This window comes from Bos taurus, chromosome 2 (genome assembly GCF_002263795.3).
Source record: "Bos taurus isolate L1 Dominette 01449 registration number 42190680 breed Hereford chromosome 2, ARS-UCD2.0, whole genome shotgun sequence".
In the NCBI taxonomy this organism is placed as follows: domain Eukaryota; kingdom Metazoa; phylum Chordata; class Mammalia; order Artiodactyla; family Bovidae; genus Bos; species Bos taurus.
In genome coordinates, this window is record NC_037329.1 from 24,034,128 (window position 1) to 24,050,630 (window position 16,503).

The following is a 16,503-nucleotide window of genomic DNA, read 5'->3' on the forward strand; positions in this document are numbered from 1 at the left end:
CTAGGGTGTGGTAGAGCTGAGAATGGAACAGTTTAGAGTCTGGATGAGTACGCTATGCTGCTCTCCACAAAAATTCTACGAAATTTGTTTATTACAAAAGGAGCATATCCCTTTTCTCCACTTACAGTAAAACTGGAATCTAAGAAGATACTCAAGTTTATTTGACCTTTTCTGTCCTCGGGCACATGGCTGCCTACCCATATCTCAACTAGAGCAATCATTTAAAAGGTTTGGTAAGACATGAACCGTATTGCAGCTATAGTTACAGAATCTGTGCTGTTTAACTAGAATGTGCTGTGCAGTTTGAATGAAGTCCTTGCAGTGACTCCCTAGGAAAGAGTCTAAAATAAACCCATCTTAGACTGTTTTTCATCACACTACAAAATAACTCCAGGGTATGTGCCAGAGAACCTTCAAAGCCTCGAGCAACGAGAGATTTGGGTGAGAGATTTGGCAAAGCACTTTTCTGGGGGTTGGAGGAGCAGGACTGAGTCCATTCAAAAGCTAATCTTATTAACCTGAAAAGAGGTGCCTGATTTTTTTTTTTTTTAAACCATCAACACAACTGTTATTTGAGCCACAGGCGATTAAATTGATTAGAACTCTAGTATCACTTCTGAGCCTCAAATATGTAGTCTTTCTAATTACAAGTACTTGAGGGGAAAAAAAAATTACTAGAGATTCAATCAGTGTTGACCAGATACTAGTACAGCTGGTAATTTAGACTCCACATTAATAACAGTTTATCAAAATGTGGTTTACCACATGGAAACTACTGACACACCACTATCAAGCTTGGCAATAAGAACTCTAAAACTCATCATTTTTAAAAAAAGCATTTCAAAAACTATAAATTTAGGGGAAGGTTTTGTTGCTGTTTTTCTCTAATAGCTTTCCTTCATCCTGTTTGTGAACCCCACACAATGGCTTAACTGATTTATGTGGTAACCTCTTTTTTGGCAAGTCACACAAACCCACTTCACGGCTTTTTGATCACATACCAGGGGCACTGCCCGGGACGTCTCGACACGAGGCCGGGGTGCAGTGGAGTACATGTAGTTAAAGAGTCGGTCGATTTTCCTCAGAGGAACACCACCTCCTCGGTCACTCATCTAGGGAGAGAGAGGATTATGCCCTCGGACCAAGTCCCAGAAACAGCAAAATACCCATTCATGCTGTGTCACCATTTAACTGTGGCTGACGAGCCCTGCTTTTCAAAATGAATACCATGCGATCCAAGTTACAAACATAAACACTTCCCCCACTGCTGGACTTAATCCCTCTAATACATGGAACTTTAAGACATAAAGAACTCCACTGTGATATAGATTTTCAATGCTGTTGTTTAGTGACTAAATCATGTTTGACTCTTTTGCAACCCCATGGACTGTAGCTTGCCAGGCTTCCCTGTCCATGGGCTTCTCTGGGTAAGAATACTGGAGTGGGTTACCATTTCCTTCTCCAGGGGATCTTCCCAGCCCAGGGATCAAACCCGCATCTCTTTTGACTCCTGGGTTGGCAGGCAGATGCTCTACCACCGAGACCCCTGCGAAGCCTGCTTTCAATGCTGTGGTTTTGTGTAATTCCTGCAGTACACTAATGATGCAACACACAATGGGGAAGAGGTTTAGCTTATCTTGGATAACAACAAATTTGTAATTCCTCTCTGGCAGGCAGTTTGGCAATCTGATTAAACATGCGTGTACCCTTTGACCCTTAATGCTTATCCTAAGAAAATTATGAGAAAAGCATGCAAAGTATGTATGAGAATATCCATCATAGCACTGCGTAGAACAGCTAAAACTGGATTACCACCTAAACGGGCTATTTAATCAAACTAATATACATTCTAAAATAGAATACTATTTTGCCATTAAATATTAGTATGTATTGGCATGGGATGGTCATAAAATATTGTTAAGTAGCAAAAAGATGGAGAAGCATTTATAACATTCTAATTCCATAAAAATGACAGAAGTCTATATTGAAATATAATTCTATTTCAATGGAATTATAAGTGATTTTCTTCTTTAGGGGCTTTAGTTTCTTAATTTTTTTCCACAATTATTTCTATTATGGTAAAAAAAAATACAATTTTCATTTTCAGGGAGGAAAAAATAGAACCATTTCATTGTGTTTTAAGAGTCTCATCTACAACTAATTTCACAGCATAGTCTCCCAGACAACTTTCTGGTGAGTTATAAAGGACATAGTTCTTTGTATTGTTCTTACGTTCTTTTCCAACTCAAATCATATGCTATACTGAATTTGGTAATTTATTTACAGATTGTCTTCATTAGGTTTTTCTTCAATTAACATGGAACATATTTTCCTAGCTTGCCTTGAGAGTCTCTTGGACTGCAAGGAGATCAAGCCCATCATTCCTAAAGGAAATCAACCCTGAATATTCACTGGAAGGACTGATGCTGAAGCTCCAATACTTTGGCCACCTGAGGCGAAGAGTCAACTCAGAAAAAGATATGGGTGCTCAGAAAGACTGAGGACAGGAGAAGGGGGCGGCAGATGATGAGATGATTGGATGGCATCACCAACTCATTGGACATGAACTTGAGCAAACTCCAGGAGACAGTGGAGGACAGAGGAGCCTGGCGTGCTGCAGTCCATGGGATCACAAAGTGCTGGACATGACTTCGCAACCACACAGCAACAACACATTGTACAGCTTTATCTTCTAATCTACTATAGCCATTTTCTAGTCACAAAATCTAAATTGATTCTACTATCTATAATATTAACATGGTTGTGATATTCAAATAAACCTGCTTTTAACGTACTGACATATAGATAAAAACCATACTGAATTATATGTAATAAAAAGTCAATTTGAATGGCTTATAGTGTTAGTTGCTCAGTAACAACATATAGTTGAGTTTTTATAGTCTCAAAAACTTTCAGTTCAGCTCAGTCACTCGCTCAGTCATGTCCAACTCTTTGCAACCCCATTGACTACAGCACACCAGGCTTCCCTGTCCATTACCAACTCCTGGAGCTTGCTCAAACTCATGTCAGTTGAGTCAAAAAACTGTGTGTGTGTGTACATACACACACACATATATATATTAGTCTCACAATAGAAATTCACAGATATTTTAATTTTTAAAATAAAAATCTGCTTTGAAATGCCATTGAAGACTGGCCTCTGACATGTCTATAATTAGATAATTACACTATAAAAATATACAAGAACATTATTAGGAACTTGTATGTAGCATTATGCTTGAAATTGTTCTTGGCTATGAATTCAAAGCCATGTGAAGAGCTTTATTTTAGTAAGGTGAATAAAGGGCTCTGGGTATTTTCTGAAATGCATCAATTTGTTAATTATCCATCCTTCAATTTAATGCTCTGCTACATATTTATTGGTAACATGAATCAGAAGCGTGGTTCTACAAATATTAAATAAAAAACAAATTAGAATAGATACTAAGATAAGAAGGTACAGTTCAATAAATACTTAGTGATTTTCCTTAACCTTCTGGCCAGAAGCAGTACAGCAATCCAGCAGATACGACACAAGAAGTGATTTCTAGCCATGGGACGGTAGGACAAAAGCAGAGTGGAACAGAAAGGCCAAAGGGGCCTTTGAAAAGTGTCATCTCATTAGAAGTAAAGGGGTCATCTAAGCCATAGGAGCATAGTTAAAGAATGATAAAGGTAACTGCTTTTGCTCTGTAGCCAAAAATGTAATAATACATTGCAACCAAACCTGGGGCCAGTTTTTAAAGTGGTCAAAGGTGTTTCCACGAAACTTGTTAACAGATCTTATACCAGAGAACCTGAGTTCTTTGGGGAAAAGGGAAGGAGGGAGTAATAGAGAGACAGACATTTGGTCTGTGTATCTTCAAGACAAGAACGGCACTCTGATGACAAATATATTGTAAAAGAGATGTGGAAATTTAAAAACCTCTGAAGACTATTTGAAGAAAAATGTGAGAATCATAGAAACACAAGACTATGCCAAGCGAAAGGGAAGAGATTGTGAAAGTGGAGGGTGGTGTGGAGTCATGTCAACAGGAAGGCGGAGGAAGAGAAGTTTGCCAATTACTTTTAAAGTTTTCTCCTTGGTGCATGAAACCACCACTTCTCAATGTCATCCAACCGAGACCTGCCATCCCTAATGTCCTGTTTCTCATAACACTAGGCTCCCTGGCTAATGTATGTGGATTTTCAGGTCCAAGGGAAATGAATCATTACTAACCTGATGACAGTTCTGAAGGCAGGAAATTTACTAACCTTGAACTCACCCATAGCTCCCCAAGTTTCTTATACAACAGCTTTTTCAAGGTCAGGTGTGTAAAAAAAAAATTGCCAACAGTGAATGAACCAAGATGTGTAAGTTTTAATTTATCAGATATGTGGTGCTAATACTTATGTCACTTACTGCAATTGGACCAAACACAAGTCTGAAAGAGCAGTTAGACTTGTAAGTTAGAAAAAAAAATTCTAACTTAGCAGAGGCATAATAAGTTAAAAATGTCAGTAATTTGAACAGCGAAAAGAATGGGGAAAAAAATTCCAGGCCTTGATCCTGAAAGTCTACAGTAAGTGATGGGGTTCAAAGCTCTATATAAAGAGCTAACAAGGGTAGATGAGTCATGCAAACTGGATTTGAAGAGGTAGAGCCTAATGCAGCTAAGACCATTTACAAACACTTCTGGAACAGTCTGTTTAAGACCCTTATGAGCTTTGCTTTTTTAAAACAGCTTGATGAAAATATAATTCACATACCATACTATCCACCTGTTTAAAGTGTACTACTCAGGGGCTTCCCTGGTGGGCCAGTGGCTAAGACTCTACGCTCCCAATGCAGGGGGCCTGGGTTCAATTCCTGGCCAGGGAACTAGATCCCAAATGCCGCAGCTAACAGTTTGCATGCCATGTGCTGCAATTAAGACTCAGCACAGCCAAATATACATAAACAATGAAAATTTCAAAACAGTGTACAACTCCATGGCTTTTTAACAAACAGGCATACTTCTGAGATAGTGCAAGTTCAGTTCCAGACACCACAAAAAAGCAAATATTGCAATAAAGCTATTCACCTGAATTTTTTGGTTTCCCAGTACCTATAAAAGTTATGTTTACATTTATACTGTAGTCTATTAAGTGTGCAAAGCATTAGGCCTAAAAAATGTACATATCCATTAATTTAAAAATAAAAAACAAAAAACCAATTAGAATAATATCAAAGATCATTGATCACTATAACAAACATGATAATGAGAAAGTTTGAAATATTGCAAGAATCGCCAAAATGTGACACAGAGAAATGAAATGAGCAGATGCTGCTGGTTAAAACGACACTGACAGACTTGGTCAACGCAGGGTTGCCACAAACCTTCCATTTGTAAAAAATGCAGTATCTGCAAAGCACAATCAAGTAAAACAAGGCAAGGTATGCCTGCATTCATACGTATGTGCAACCATTTCTCCAGTCAATTTTAGAATATTTTCATTACCTCAAAAAGAAACCCGGGACTCGTTATTGATTACACTAAGTAACCACTGATGTATTTCTTGTCCTTATATATTTGTCTGTTCTGGACATTTCATATAAATGAAATCATATATAATGTGCGGCCTTTTGTGTTTAGTTTTTTTTTACTCGACATATTTTTAATGTTGCAGCATTCACGTTGTAGCATGCACCAATACCTCACTCCTTTTATGGGCAAATAATATTCCACTATATACCACATTTTTGTTGATTTATTATTCAGCTGATGAACATCTGGGTTGTTTTTAGCTCTTGGCTGTTGTGAATAATGTTACTATGAATACTCACTGCTTAAATACCTGTTTTCAAGCTTTGCGGGTATATATCTAGGAGTGTCACTGCTGGGTTATCATGAACATTTCTTTACAGCAAACAGGCAGACTCCCTTAGCAAAGCCTGTCTACCAGCACAGAACGAGTCTCTGAGAGCCTAAGAGCTCAGTGAATACTGATCCAGGAAGTGATGGATGACCACAAGTAATGGAACGCAACTGCAGACCAGCATGCTAAAGCACATGAAACAGAAGCAGAAAAAGGTATGAGAAAGACCATGCTGTAGCATAGCTGTTGTCCCAAAGCAGAAGACAGGCGGCTTATTTTGAATCAAATAAACCTTAATGGGCAAGTAGCTGACACATAACTAACCAAAAAATATACACATATTAACATCTGGACTGGAAAAAAGTGACATATTCATATTAGTTTTTTAGCTAACAGATGATACTGCCATATATTTATTTGTGATCCATTCTTTTATATGAATAGCCAAGAGGGATAAATAGAAAAAAGTTCAGAGGAACTAGTCGAGAGAGCTGAGGCATATTAATTTTTTAAAAAGCAACTAGTATTACTATCCTCAGAGTGATAAAAGAAGAAACCAGGACAGAATGCTATGAAAAGATAATAAAAATAATAGTTCCTGGGAAATTTATAATAATAGAAATAAAAATTCAATAAGAGTTGGGAATTCAAAGTCAAGAAATCTCAGAGTAGAATGAAAAGTTAAAGACATAAAAATAAGAGGAAAAGATAAGAATAAATTAGAGGGCCATTTCATGAAGCCCAGAATTTTTGAAATATAACTATCAGAAAGATAAACAGAAAAGAAGAAAGTACCAAGGAAACAGTGGAAATTCTAAAAGTCCCAGCTCAATGGGTACAAAAAGGCCACTTCAGGTCACATCATTATGAAATTTCACAACAGAGCTGAAGAACTTAAACTTCACTTAAAACTGGTCAGACACAAAGAAACAGGAATTTGAATAAGCAATCCTGCTGCTGCTAAGTCACTTCAGTCGTGTCCGACTCTGTGCGACCCCACAGATGGCAGCCCAGCAGGCTCCCCCGTCCCTGGGATCCTCCTAGCAAGAACACTGGAGTGGGTTGCCATTTCCTTCTCCAATGCGTTAAGTCTTCTCAAAAGGAAGAGCGGAAGTAATGTCAGCAGAAACAGTGGAGAAAGGAGCTCCAAAAAGTCTCCCATCAAAGCACCAAAGCAAAAAGGCACAAATCGTTAGAACTCTGGAAATTAACCACAGGCTTGTAGCAATAAGGGGAGTATGTACTCAAGAAAAACAACAATGAGCTTTGCGGTATTTTAACTTGGCTTTTCCCGACCTCCCATCCCCACTACCAACAACTTGCAATCAGAGTGAAACCAGCAGCCTGACAGCCACTGGAAACACTCGTTCTTTGACCTTTGACCTGATTCTGAGCTCCTTAATGCAAAAAGTCTTGCATGTTCCTATTCCCCATCCTCAGAAACACCTATCAAAGACAATTAGAGGTAACTGATTAATTTGATGGCTGCCTGAGGCAGTCTACAACAGTTAAGGCAAATAACAGGCTACCCAAAAAACTTAGTCGGAAAAGCTAAGGAATGAGATGTCCATGGGTGCTTAGAAAAACTCAAGGATATCGGGGAACCTAGATGGTCATGCTCATGCTCACGGCCATGTTTAGTAAGGACCTGAGAGAGTCTAAGCATTCACCTCCACCTGACCTTGAAGCTCTGTACAAGCGGAATGTAAAGGTTAAGTCGAGAATTGTCAACAACCTGATTCAACATTGAAGGTGTGTTCCAAACTGCACACAGAATCCCTTGACAAAGACTGGGCGAAGGCATTTAAGGAAACTTCAGTTCAATCATTAGTTGACCACTAAGCAGAAAGCACACACAACAAAGAATATAGACTTCACAGAATTAGTTTCAAAAAGTTAGTAAACAAACAATGTCTAAGAACAAAGGAGAAGCTCCAGCAAGACGGCACGGGGGGCTAAAGTGCATCTAGAATCAAACCCCATACCTGCCAGAAACGCTCAGAGGGCTCAAACAAACCTTGCGTACACCAGGACCCAGAGATCCCACAGAGATGAGACAGAACTGTTTGAATGGCTCCCATGGAGGTGTGGGTCAGCAGTGGACTACCGCAGGGGCAGGGGCTCTGGGTGCAGCAGACTTCGGTATGACTTAACCCCTCTTGGAGGAGGTTGCCATTAACCCCACCATAGAGCTGCCAGAACTTACACAGAACTGGGAAACAAACTCTTGGAGGGCATAAACAGAACTTTCTGCGTACCAGGACCCAGGAGAAAGGGGCAGTGACTCCACAAGAGACTGACCCAGATTTGCTTGTAAGTGTTCAGGAGTCTCTGGCAGAGGCGTGGGTTGGCAGTGGCCTGATGCAGGGCTGGGGGCAATGAATGTAGCAGTGCATGCATGGGACCTTTTAAAGAAGGTCGTATCTTCACTACCTTCACCATAGTTTGGCCCAGGTAAATAACAGGGAGGGAACACAGCCCCACCCATCAACAGAAAATTGGATTAAAGATTGAACATGGCCCTGCACATTAGAACAAGACCCAACTTTCCCCTCAGTCAATCTCTCCCATCAGGAAGCTTCCATAAGCCTCTTACCCTTCTCCATCAGAGGGCAGACAGACTGAAAACCACAATCACAGGAAACTAACCAATCTGATCACATGGACCACAGCCTTGTCTAACTCAATGAAACTATGAGTCATGCCGTGTAGGGCCACCCAAGACGGACGGGTCATGGTGGAGAGTTCTGACAAAATATGGTCCAATGGAGAAGGGAATGGCAAACCACTTCAGTATTCTTGCCTTGAGAACCCCATGAACAGTATGAAAAGGCAAAAAGATACAACAGTGAAAGATGAACTCCCCAGATCATTCAGTATCCAATATGCTACTGGAGATCACTGGAGAAGTAACTCCAGAAAGAATGAAGAGATGGAGTCAAAGCAAAAACACCACCCAGTTGTGGATGTGACTGGTGATGGAAGTAAAGTCCAATGCTGTAAAAAGCAATAATGCATAGGAACCTGGAATGTTAGGTCCATGAATCAAGGCAAACTGGAAGTGGACAAAGAGGAAATGGCAACAGTGAACATCAACATTTTAGGAATCAGCAAACTAAAATGGATTGCAATAGGTGAATTTAACTCAGATGACCATTACATTTACTACTGTGGGCAAGAAACACTTACAAGAAATGGAGTGGCCATCATAGTCAACAAGAGAGTCTGAAAGGTAGTACTTGGACGCAATCGCAAAAATAACAGAATGATCTCTGTTTGTTTCCAAGGCAAACCATTCAATATCACAGTAATCCAAGTCTATGCCCCAACCAGTAACACTGAAGAAGCTGAAGATGAATGGTTCTATAAAGACCTACAAGACCTTCTAGAACTAACACCCAAAAAAGATGTCCTTTTCATTATAAGGGACTGGAATGCAAAAGTAGGAAGTCAAGAAACACCTGGAGTAAAAGGCAAAATTGGCCTTGCAGTACAGAATGAAGCAGGGCAAAGGCTAATAGAGTTTTGCCAAGAGAACGCACTTGTCATAGCAAACACCCTATTCCAACAACACAAGAGAAGACTCTACACATGGACATCATCAGATGGTCAATACCAAAATCATACTGATTATATTCTTTGCAGCCAAAGATGGAGAAGTTACATAGAGTCAGCAAAAACAAGACTGGGAGCTGACTGTGGCACAGACCATCAACTCCTGATTGCCACATTCAGACTTAAACTGAAGAAAGTAGGGAAAACCACTAGACCATTCAGGTATGACCTAAATCAAATCCCTTACGATTATACAGTGGAAGTGACAAATAGATTCAAGGGATTATTTCTGATAGAGTGCCTGAAGAACTATGAACAGAGGTTGGAGACATTATACAGGAGGCAGGGATCAAGACCATCCCCAAGGAAAAGCAATGCCAAAAGGCAAAATGGTTGTCTGAGGAGGCCTTACAAATAGCTGAGAAAAGAAGAGAAGTGAAAGGCAAAGGAGAAAAGGAAAGATATACCCATTTGAATGCAGAGTTCCAAAGAATAGCAAGGAGAGATAAGAAAGCCTTCCTCAGTGATGAGTGCAAAGAAATAGAGGAAAACAATATAATGGGAAAGACTAGAGATATCTTCAAGATAATCAGAGATACCAAGGGAATTTTTCATGCAAAGATGGGCACAATAAAGGACAGAAATGGTATGGACCTAACAGAAGCAGAAGATATTAAGAAGAGGTGGCAAGAATACACAGAAGAACTATACAAAAAGATCTTCACGACCCAGATAATCACAATGGTGTGATCACCAACCCAGAGCAAGACATCCTGGAATGCAAAGTCAAGTGGTCCTTACGAAGCATCACTACGAACAAAGCTAGTGGAGGTGATGGAATTCCAGTTGAGCTATTTCCAATCCTAAAAGATGATGCTGTGAAAGTGCTGCACTCAATATGCCAGCAAATTTGGAAAACTCAGCAGAGGCCAAAGGACTGGAAAAGGTCAGTTTTCATTCCAATCCCAAAGAAAGGCAATGCCAAAGAATGCTCAAACTACCGCACAACTCCACTCATCGCACACGCTAGTAAAGTAATGCTCAAATTCTCCAGGCCAGGCTTCAGCAATAAGTGAACCATGAAAGAATACACAAAACAACTGTACAAAAAAGTTCTTAATGATCCGGATAACCACGACAGTGCAGTCTCTCACTCAGAGTCAGACATGTTGGAACGTGAAGTCAAGTGGGCCTTAGGGAGACACTGCTGCCAATAAAGTTAGTGGACGTGATGGAATTCCAGCACAGCTATTTAAAATCCTAAATGATGATGCTATTAAACTGCTGTACTCAGTATGTCAGCAAATTTGGAAAACCCAGCAGTGGCCACAGGGCTGGAAAAGGTCAATGCTCATCCCAATCCTCAAAAAGGGAAGTACTAAAAAAATGTCCAAACACCAGAAAACTGCACTCATCTCCCATGCTAGTAAGTGTGTGTTAGTTGCTCAGTCACGTCCGACTCTTTGAGACCCCATGGATTGTAGCCCGTCAGGCTCCTCAGATCAGATCAGATCAGATCAGTTGTTCAGTCATGTCTGACTCTTTGCGACCCCATGAATCGCAGCACACCAGGCCTCCCTGTCCATCACCAACTCCCAGAGTTCACTGAGACTCACATCCATCGAGTCAGTGATGCCATCCAGCCATCTCATCCTCTGGCGTCCCCTTCTCCTCCTGCCCCCAATCCCTCCCAGCATCAGGGTCTTTTCCAATGAATCAACTCTTCGCATGAGGTGGCCAAAGGACCAGAGTTTCAGCTTTAGCATCATTCCTTCCAAAGAAATCCCAGGACTGATCTCCTTCAGAATGGACTGGTTGAATCTCCTTGCAGTCCAAGGGACTCTCAAGAGTCTTCTCCAACACCACAGATCAAAAGCATCAATTCTTGGGCGCTCAGCCTTCTTCACAGTCCAACTCTCACATCCATACATGACCATAGGAAAAACCATAGCCTTGACTAGACGAACCTTTGTTGGCAAAGTAATGTCTCTGCTTTTGAATATGCTATCTAGGTTGGTCATAACTTTCCTTCCAAGGAGTAAGCATCTTTTAATTTCATGGCTGCAGTCACCATCTGTAGTGATTTTGGAGCCCAGAAAAATAAAGTCTGACACTTTCCACTGTTTACCCATCTATTTCCCATGAAGTGGTGGGACCGGATGCCATGATCTTTGTTTTCTGAATGTTGAGCTTTAAGCCAATTTTTTCACTCTCCACTTTCACTTTCATCAAGAGGCTTTTGAGTTCCTCTTCACTTTCTGCCATAAGGGTGGTGTCATCTGCATATCTGAGGTGATTGATATTTCTCCCGGCAATCTTGATTCCAGCTTGTGTTTCTTCCAGTCCAGCATTTCTCATGATGTACTCTGCATATAAGTTAAATAAGCAGGGTGACAATATACAGCCTTGACAAACTCCTTTTCCTATTTGGAACCAATCTGTTGTTCCATGTCCAGTTCTAACTGTTGCTTCCTGACCTGCATATAGGTTTCTCAAGAGCAGGTCAGGTGGTTCTGGTATTTCCATCTCTTTCAGAATTTTCCATAGTTTATTGTGATCCACACAGTCAAAGGCTTTGGCATAGTCAATAAAGCAGAAATAGATGTTTTTCTGGAACTCTCTTGCTTTTTCTATGATCTAGCGGATGTTGGCAATTTGATCTCTGGTTCCTCTGCCTTTTCTAAAACCAGCTTGAACATCAGGAAGTTCACGGTTCACATATTGCTGAAGCCTGGCTTGGAGAATTTTGAGCATTACTTTACTAGCATGTGAGATGAGTGCAATTGTGCGGTAGTTTGAGCATTCTTTGGCATTGCCTTTCTTTGGGATTGGAATGAAAACTGACCTTTTCCAGTCCTGTGGTCACTGCTGAGTTTTCCACATTTGCTGGCATATTGAGTGCAGCACTTTCACAGCATCATCTTTCAGGATTTGGAATAGCTCAACTGGAATTCCATCACCTCCACTAGCTTTGTTCATAGTGATGCTTTCTAAGGCCCACTTGACTTCACATTCCAGGATGTCTCGCTCTAGGTCAGTGATCACACCATCATGATTCTCTGGGTCGTGAAGATCATTTTTGTACAGTTCTTCTGTGTATTCTTGCCATCTCTTCTTAATATCTTCTGCTTCTGTTACGTCCATAACACTTCTGTCCTTTATAGAGCTCATCTTTGCATGAAATGTTCCTTTGGTATCTCTGATTTTCTTGATTCCATGGACAGGCTCCTCTGTCCATGGAATTCTCCAGGCAAGAATATTGGAGTGGGTTGCCATGGCCTTCTCCAGGGGATCTTCTTGACCTAGGGAGCAAACCTGGGTCTCCTGCATTGCAGGCAGATTCTTTAACATCTGAGCCACCAAAGAAGCACCCCCATACTAGTAAGGTTATGCTCAAAATCCACCAAGCTAGGCTTCAGCATTACATGAAACGAGCACTTCCAGATGTTCAAGCTGGGTTTAGAAAAGGCAGAGGAACCAGAGATCAAACATTCGCTGGATCATAGAAAAAGCAAGGGAATTGCAGAAAAACATCTACCTATGTTTCATTGACTGTGTGGATCATAACAAACTGTGGAAAACTCTTAAAGAGATGAGAACACCAGACAACCTTACCTGTCTCTTGAGAAACCTGTATACAGGTCAAAAAGCGTAAGTTAAAACTGGACATGGGACAACTGACTGGTTCAGGATTGAGAAAGGAGTATCACAAAGCTGTTTACTGTCACTCTGTTTGCTTAACTTATACACAGAGCATATTATGCAAAACCCTGGGCTGGATGAGTTACAAGCTGGAATCAAGATTGCCAAGAGAAATATCAACAACCTCAGATATACAGATGATACCACTCTAACAGCAGAAAGCAAAGAAGAACTAAAGTCTCTAGATGAGGGTGAAGGAGGATTGTGAAAAAGCCAGCTTAAAACTCAATATTAAAAAAATCTAAGATCATGGCCTCCCCATGCATGTGACTATGGTATTAGAGAAGACTCTTGAGAGTCCTTTGGACTCCAAGGAGATCCAATCAGTCCACCCTAAAGGAAATCAGTCCTGAATATTCACTGGAAGGACTGGTGTTGAAGCTGAAACTCCAATACTTTGGCCACCTGATGCGAAGAGCTGACTCATTTGAAAAGATCCTAATGCTGGGAAAGATTGAAGGTGGGAGGAGAAGGGGATGACAGAGGATGAGATGGTTGGGTGGCATCACCGACTCAATGGGCATGAGTTTGTGTAAACTCTGGGAGTTGGTGATAGAGAGGCATGGCGTGCTACAGTCCATGGGGTTGCAAAGAGTCGGACATGACTGAGCGACTGAATTGAACCGAATTGAAGATCATGGCATCTGGTCCCATCACTTCATGGCAAACAGAAGGGGAAATGGTGGAAGCAGTGACTGATTTCCTCTTACTGGGCTCTAAATTCACTGTGGATGGTGACTGTAGCCATGAAATTAAAAGATGATTCCTTCCAAACAGGAAAGCTATGAGAAACCTAGACTGTGTTAAAAAGCAAAGATATCACTTTGCTGACAAAGGTCCGCAGAGTCAAGGCTATGGTCTTTCCAGTAGTCATGTATGGATTTGAAAGCTGGACAATAAAGAAGGTAGAGCACTGACGAATTGATGCTTTTGAATTGTGGTGCTAGAGAAGACTCTTATTAAGAGTCCCTTGGAAAGCATGGAGATCAAACCAGTCAATCTTAAAGGAAATCAATCCTGAATATTCATTGGAAGGACTGATGCTGAAGTTGAAGCTCCAATTCTTTGGCCACCTGATGTGAACAGCTGACTTGGAAAAGACCCTGATGCTGGAAAAGATTGAAGGCAGGAGGAGAAGAGGGTAATAGAGGATGAGATGGTTGGATGGCATCATTGACTGAATGGACATGAACTTGGGTGTCCTCCAGGGATGATGAGGGACAAGGAAGCCTGGTGTGCTGCAGTCCATGGGGTCACGAAGAGTCGGACATGATTTGGCAACTCAACAACAACAACAACTACCAAAATTACAGAAAATAAAAGGGATTATGATGGGAAACCATGAACAACTGTGTACCAATAAATAAGAAAACCTAGGTGAAATTGACAAATTCTTAGACAAACTACAGAAAGTAACTCAGAAAGAAATAGAAAATCCGAATAGATGTATAACAAATGAAGAGATTGAATTGGTAATCAAAACTCTTCTCACAAAGAAAAGAACAGGCCCAAATGGCTTCACTGGTGGATTCTACCAAACATTTAAAGAATGAATACAAATCCTTCAAAACCTTCTAAAATACAGACAAGGAAGGAGAACTTCTCAACTTATTCAAGAAGGCCAGTATTACCTGATATCAAAAGCAGACAAAGATATCACAAGAAACTACATACTGATAAATATCTCTTATGAATATCAATGCGAAAATCCTCAAAAAAATGTAGAAAGTGAGGCCTATCCCCAAAATGCATGGTTGGTTCAACACACAAAAATCAATCATTCTAATACACCAACTGGTAGACTTCAGAACAAACACCACATAATCATCCCAATCTACCCAGAGAAGGCATCTGATAAAATCCAACATCCTCTCATGATACTGTTGTAGTTGTTGTTTAGTCACTAAGTCCTGCCTGACTCTTTTGTGACCTCATGAATTGTAGCCCACCAGGCTCCTCCGTCCATGGTATTTCCCAGCGAGAATACTGGAGTGGGTTGCCATTTCCTCGTCCAGGAGATCTTCCCAGCCCAGGGATCAAACTCATGTCTCCTGCACTGGCAGGCGGATTCTTTAACCACTGAGTCAGGGAAGCCAGTTTCATGATATATACTTAACAAACTAGGAATGAAAGTAAGCTTTCTCAACCTCATGAACAGTATTTACAAAAAACCCACAGCTGATATCACGCTTAGTGATGAAGACTGAAAGCTTTCACTTTAAAGGAAACCTAACTTGTATGTATGTGCTGTATGTTCAGTCCTTCAGTCGCGTCCAACTCTTTGCGACCTCATGGACTACAGCCATCCAGGCTCCTCTGTCCATGGAATTTTGCAGGCAAGAATACAGGAGCGGATTGCCATTTCCTCCTCCAGGGGATCCTCCCTGCCCAGGGATCAGATGCGAGTCTCTCAGTCTCCTGCACTGGCAGGCAAGTTCTCTGTACTAGTGCCGCCTGGGAAGCCCCAGCTGTGTGCATCAGTTCAGTTCAGTCACTCAGTCACGTGCTACTGTTTGAGACCCCATGGACTGCAGCACACCAGGCTTTCCTGTCCATCACCAACTCCCGGAGTTTACTCAAACTCATGTCCATCAAGTTGGTGATGCCATCCAGCCATCTCATCCTCTATCATTCTCCTCTCCTCCTGCCTTCAATCTTTTCTAGCATCAGGGTCTTTTCCAATGAGTCACTTCTTCGCATCAGATGGCCAAAGTATTGGAGTTTCTGCTTCAGCATCAGTCCTTCCAATGAATATTCAGGACTGATTTCCTTTAGGATGGACTGGTTGGATCTCCTTGCTGTCCAAGGGACTCTCAACAGTCTTCTCCAACCGTTCAAAAGCATCAATTCTTTAGCACTCAGCTTTCTTTATGGTCCCAATTCTCACATCTATACATGACTACTGGAAAAACCATAGCTTTGACTAGACAGACTTTTGTTGGCAAAGTAATGTCTCTGCTTTTCAATATGCTGTCTAGGTTGGTCATAGCTTTTCTTTCAAGGAGCAAGTGTCTTGATTTCATGGTTGCAGTCACCATCTGCAGTGATTTTGGAGCCCCCAAAAATAAAGTATCTCACTGTTTCCATTGTTTTCCCATTTGTGTTCAAGTGATGGGACCAGATGCCCATGATCTTAGTTTTCTGAACATTGAATTTTAAGCCAACTTTATCACTCTCCTCTTTATCACTCTCCTCTTTCACATTCACTAAGAGGTTCTTTAGTTATTCTTTGTTTTCTGCTATAAGGGTGGTGTCTAAAATGTGCCAAAAGCCAGGGAATTGAGAGGGTTATTAAGCCCAGATCAAATACTTAATGAATTCAGTTGAATAAGTAAATAAATGTTTGTTCTTAATAGCATAATAAAAAAATAGCTCATTATATCGAAGAGTTAGACATGATTTAGTGAC

The 16,503-nt window shown here is 40.9% G+C and overlaps 1 protein-coding gene across 3 annotated transcripts in view; it reads right to left on the bottom strand.

The window, feature by feature from the left end:
- Positions 1-16,503, bottom strand: part of PDK1 (pyruvate dehydrogenase kinase 1) — a 42,272-nt gene that overhangs the window by 7,478 nt on the left and 18,291 nt on the right. For 2 of the 3 annotated variants that reach the window (NM_001205957.1, XM_024975305.2), the window contains one exon: positions 1,002-1,112. In NM_001205957.1, coding sequence (NP_001192886.1) covers positions 1,002-1,112 — 111 coding nt within the window. Of the gene's footprint in view, positions 1-1,001; positions 1,113-5,817; positions 6,024-16,503 lie in introns of those variants that run through there. The other variant, XR_009490589.1, reaches the window with a different exon arrangement.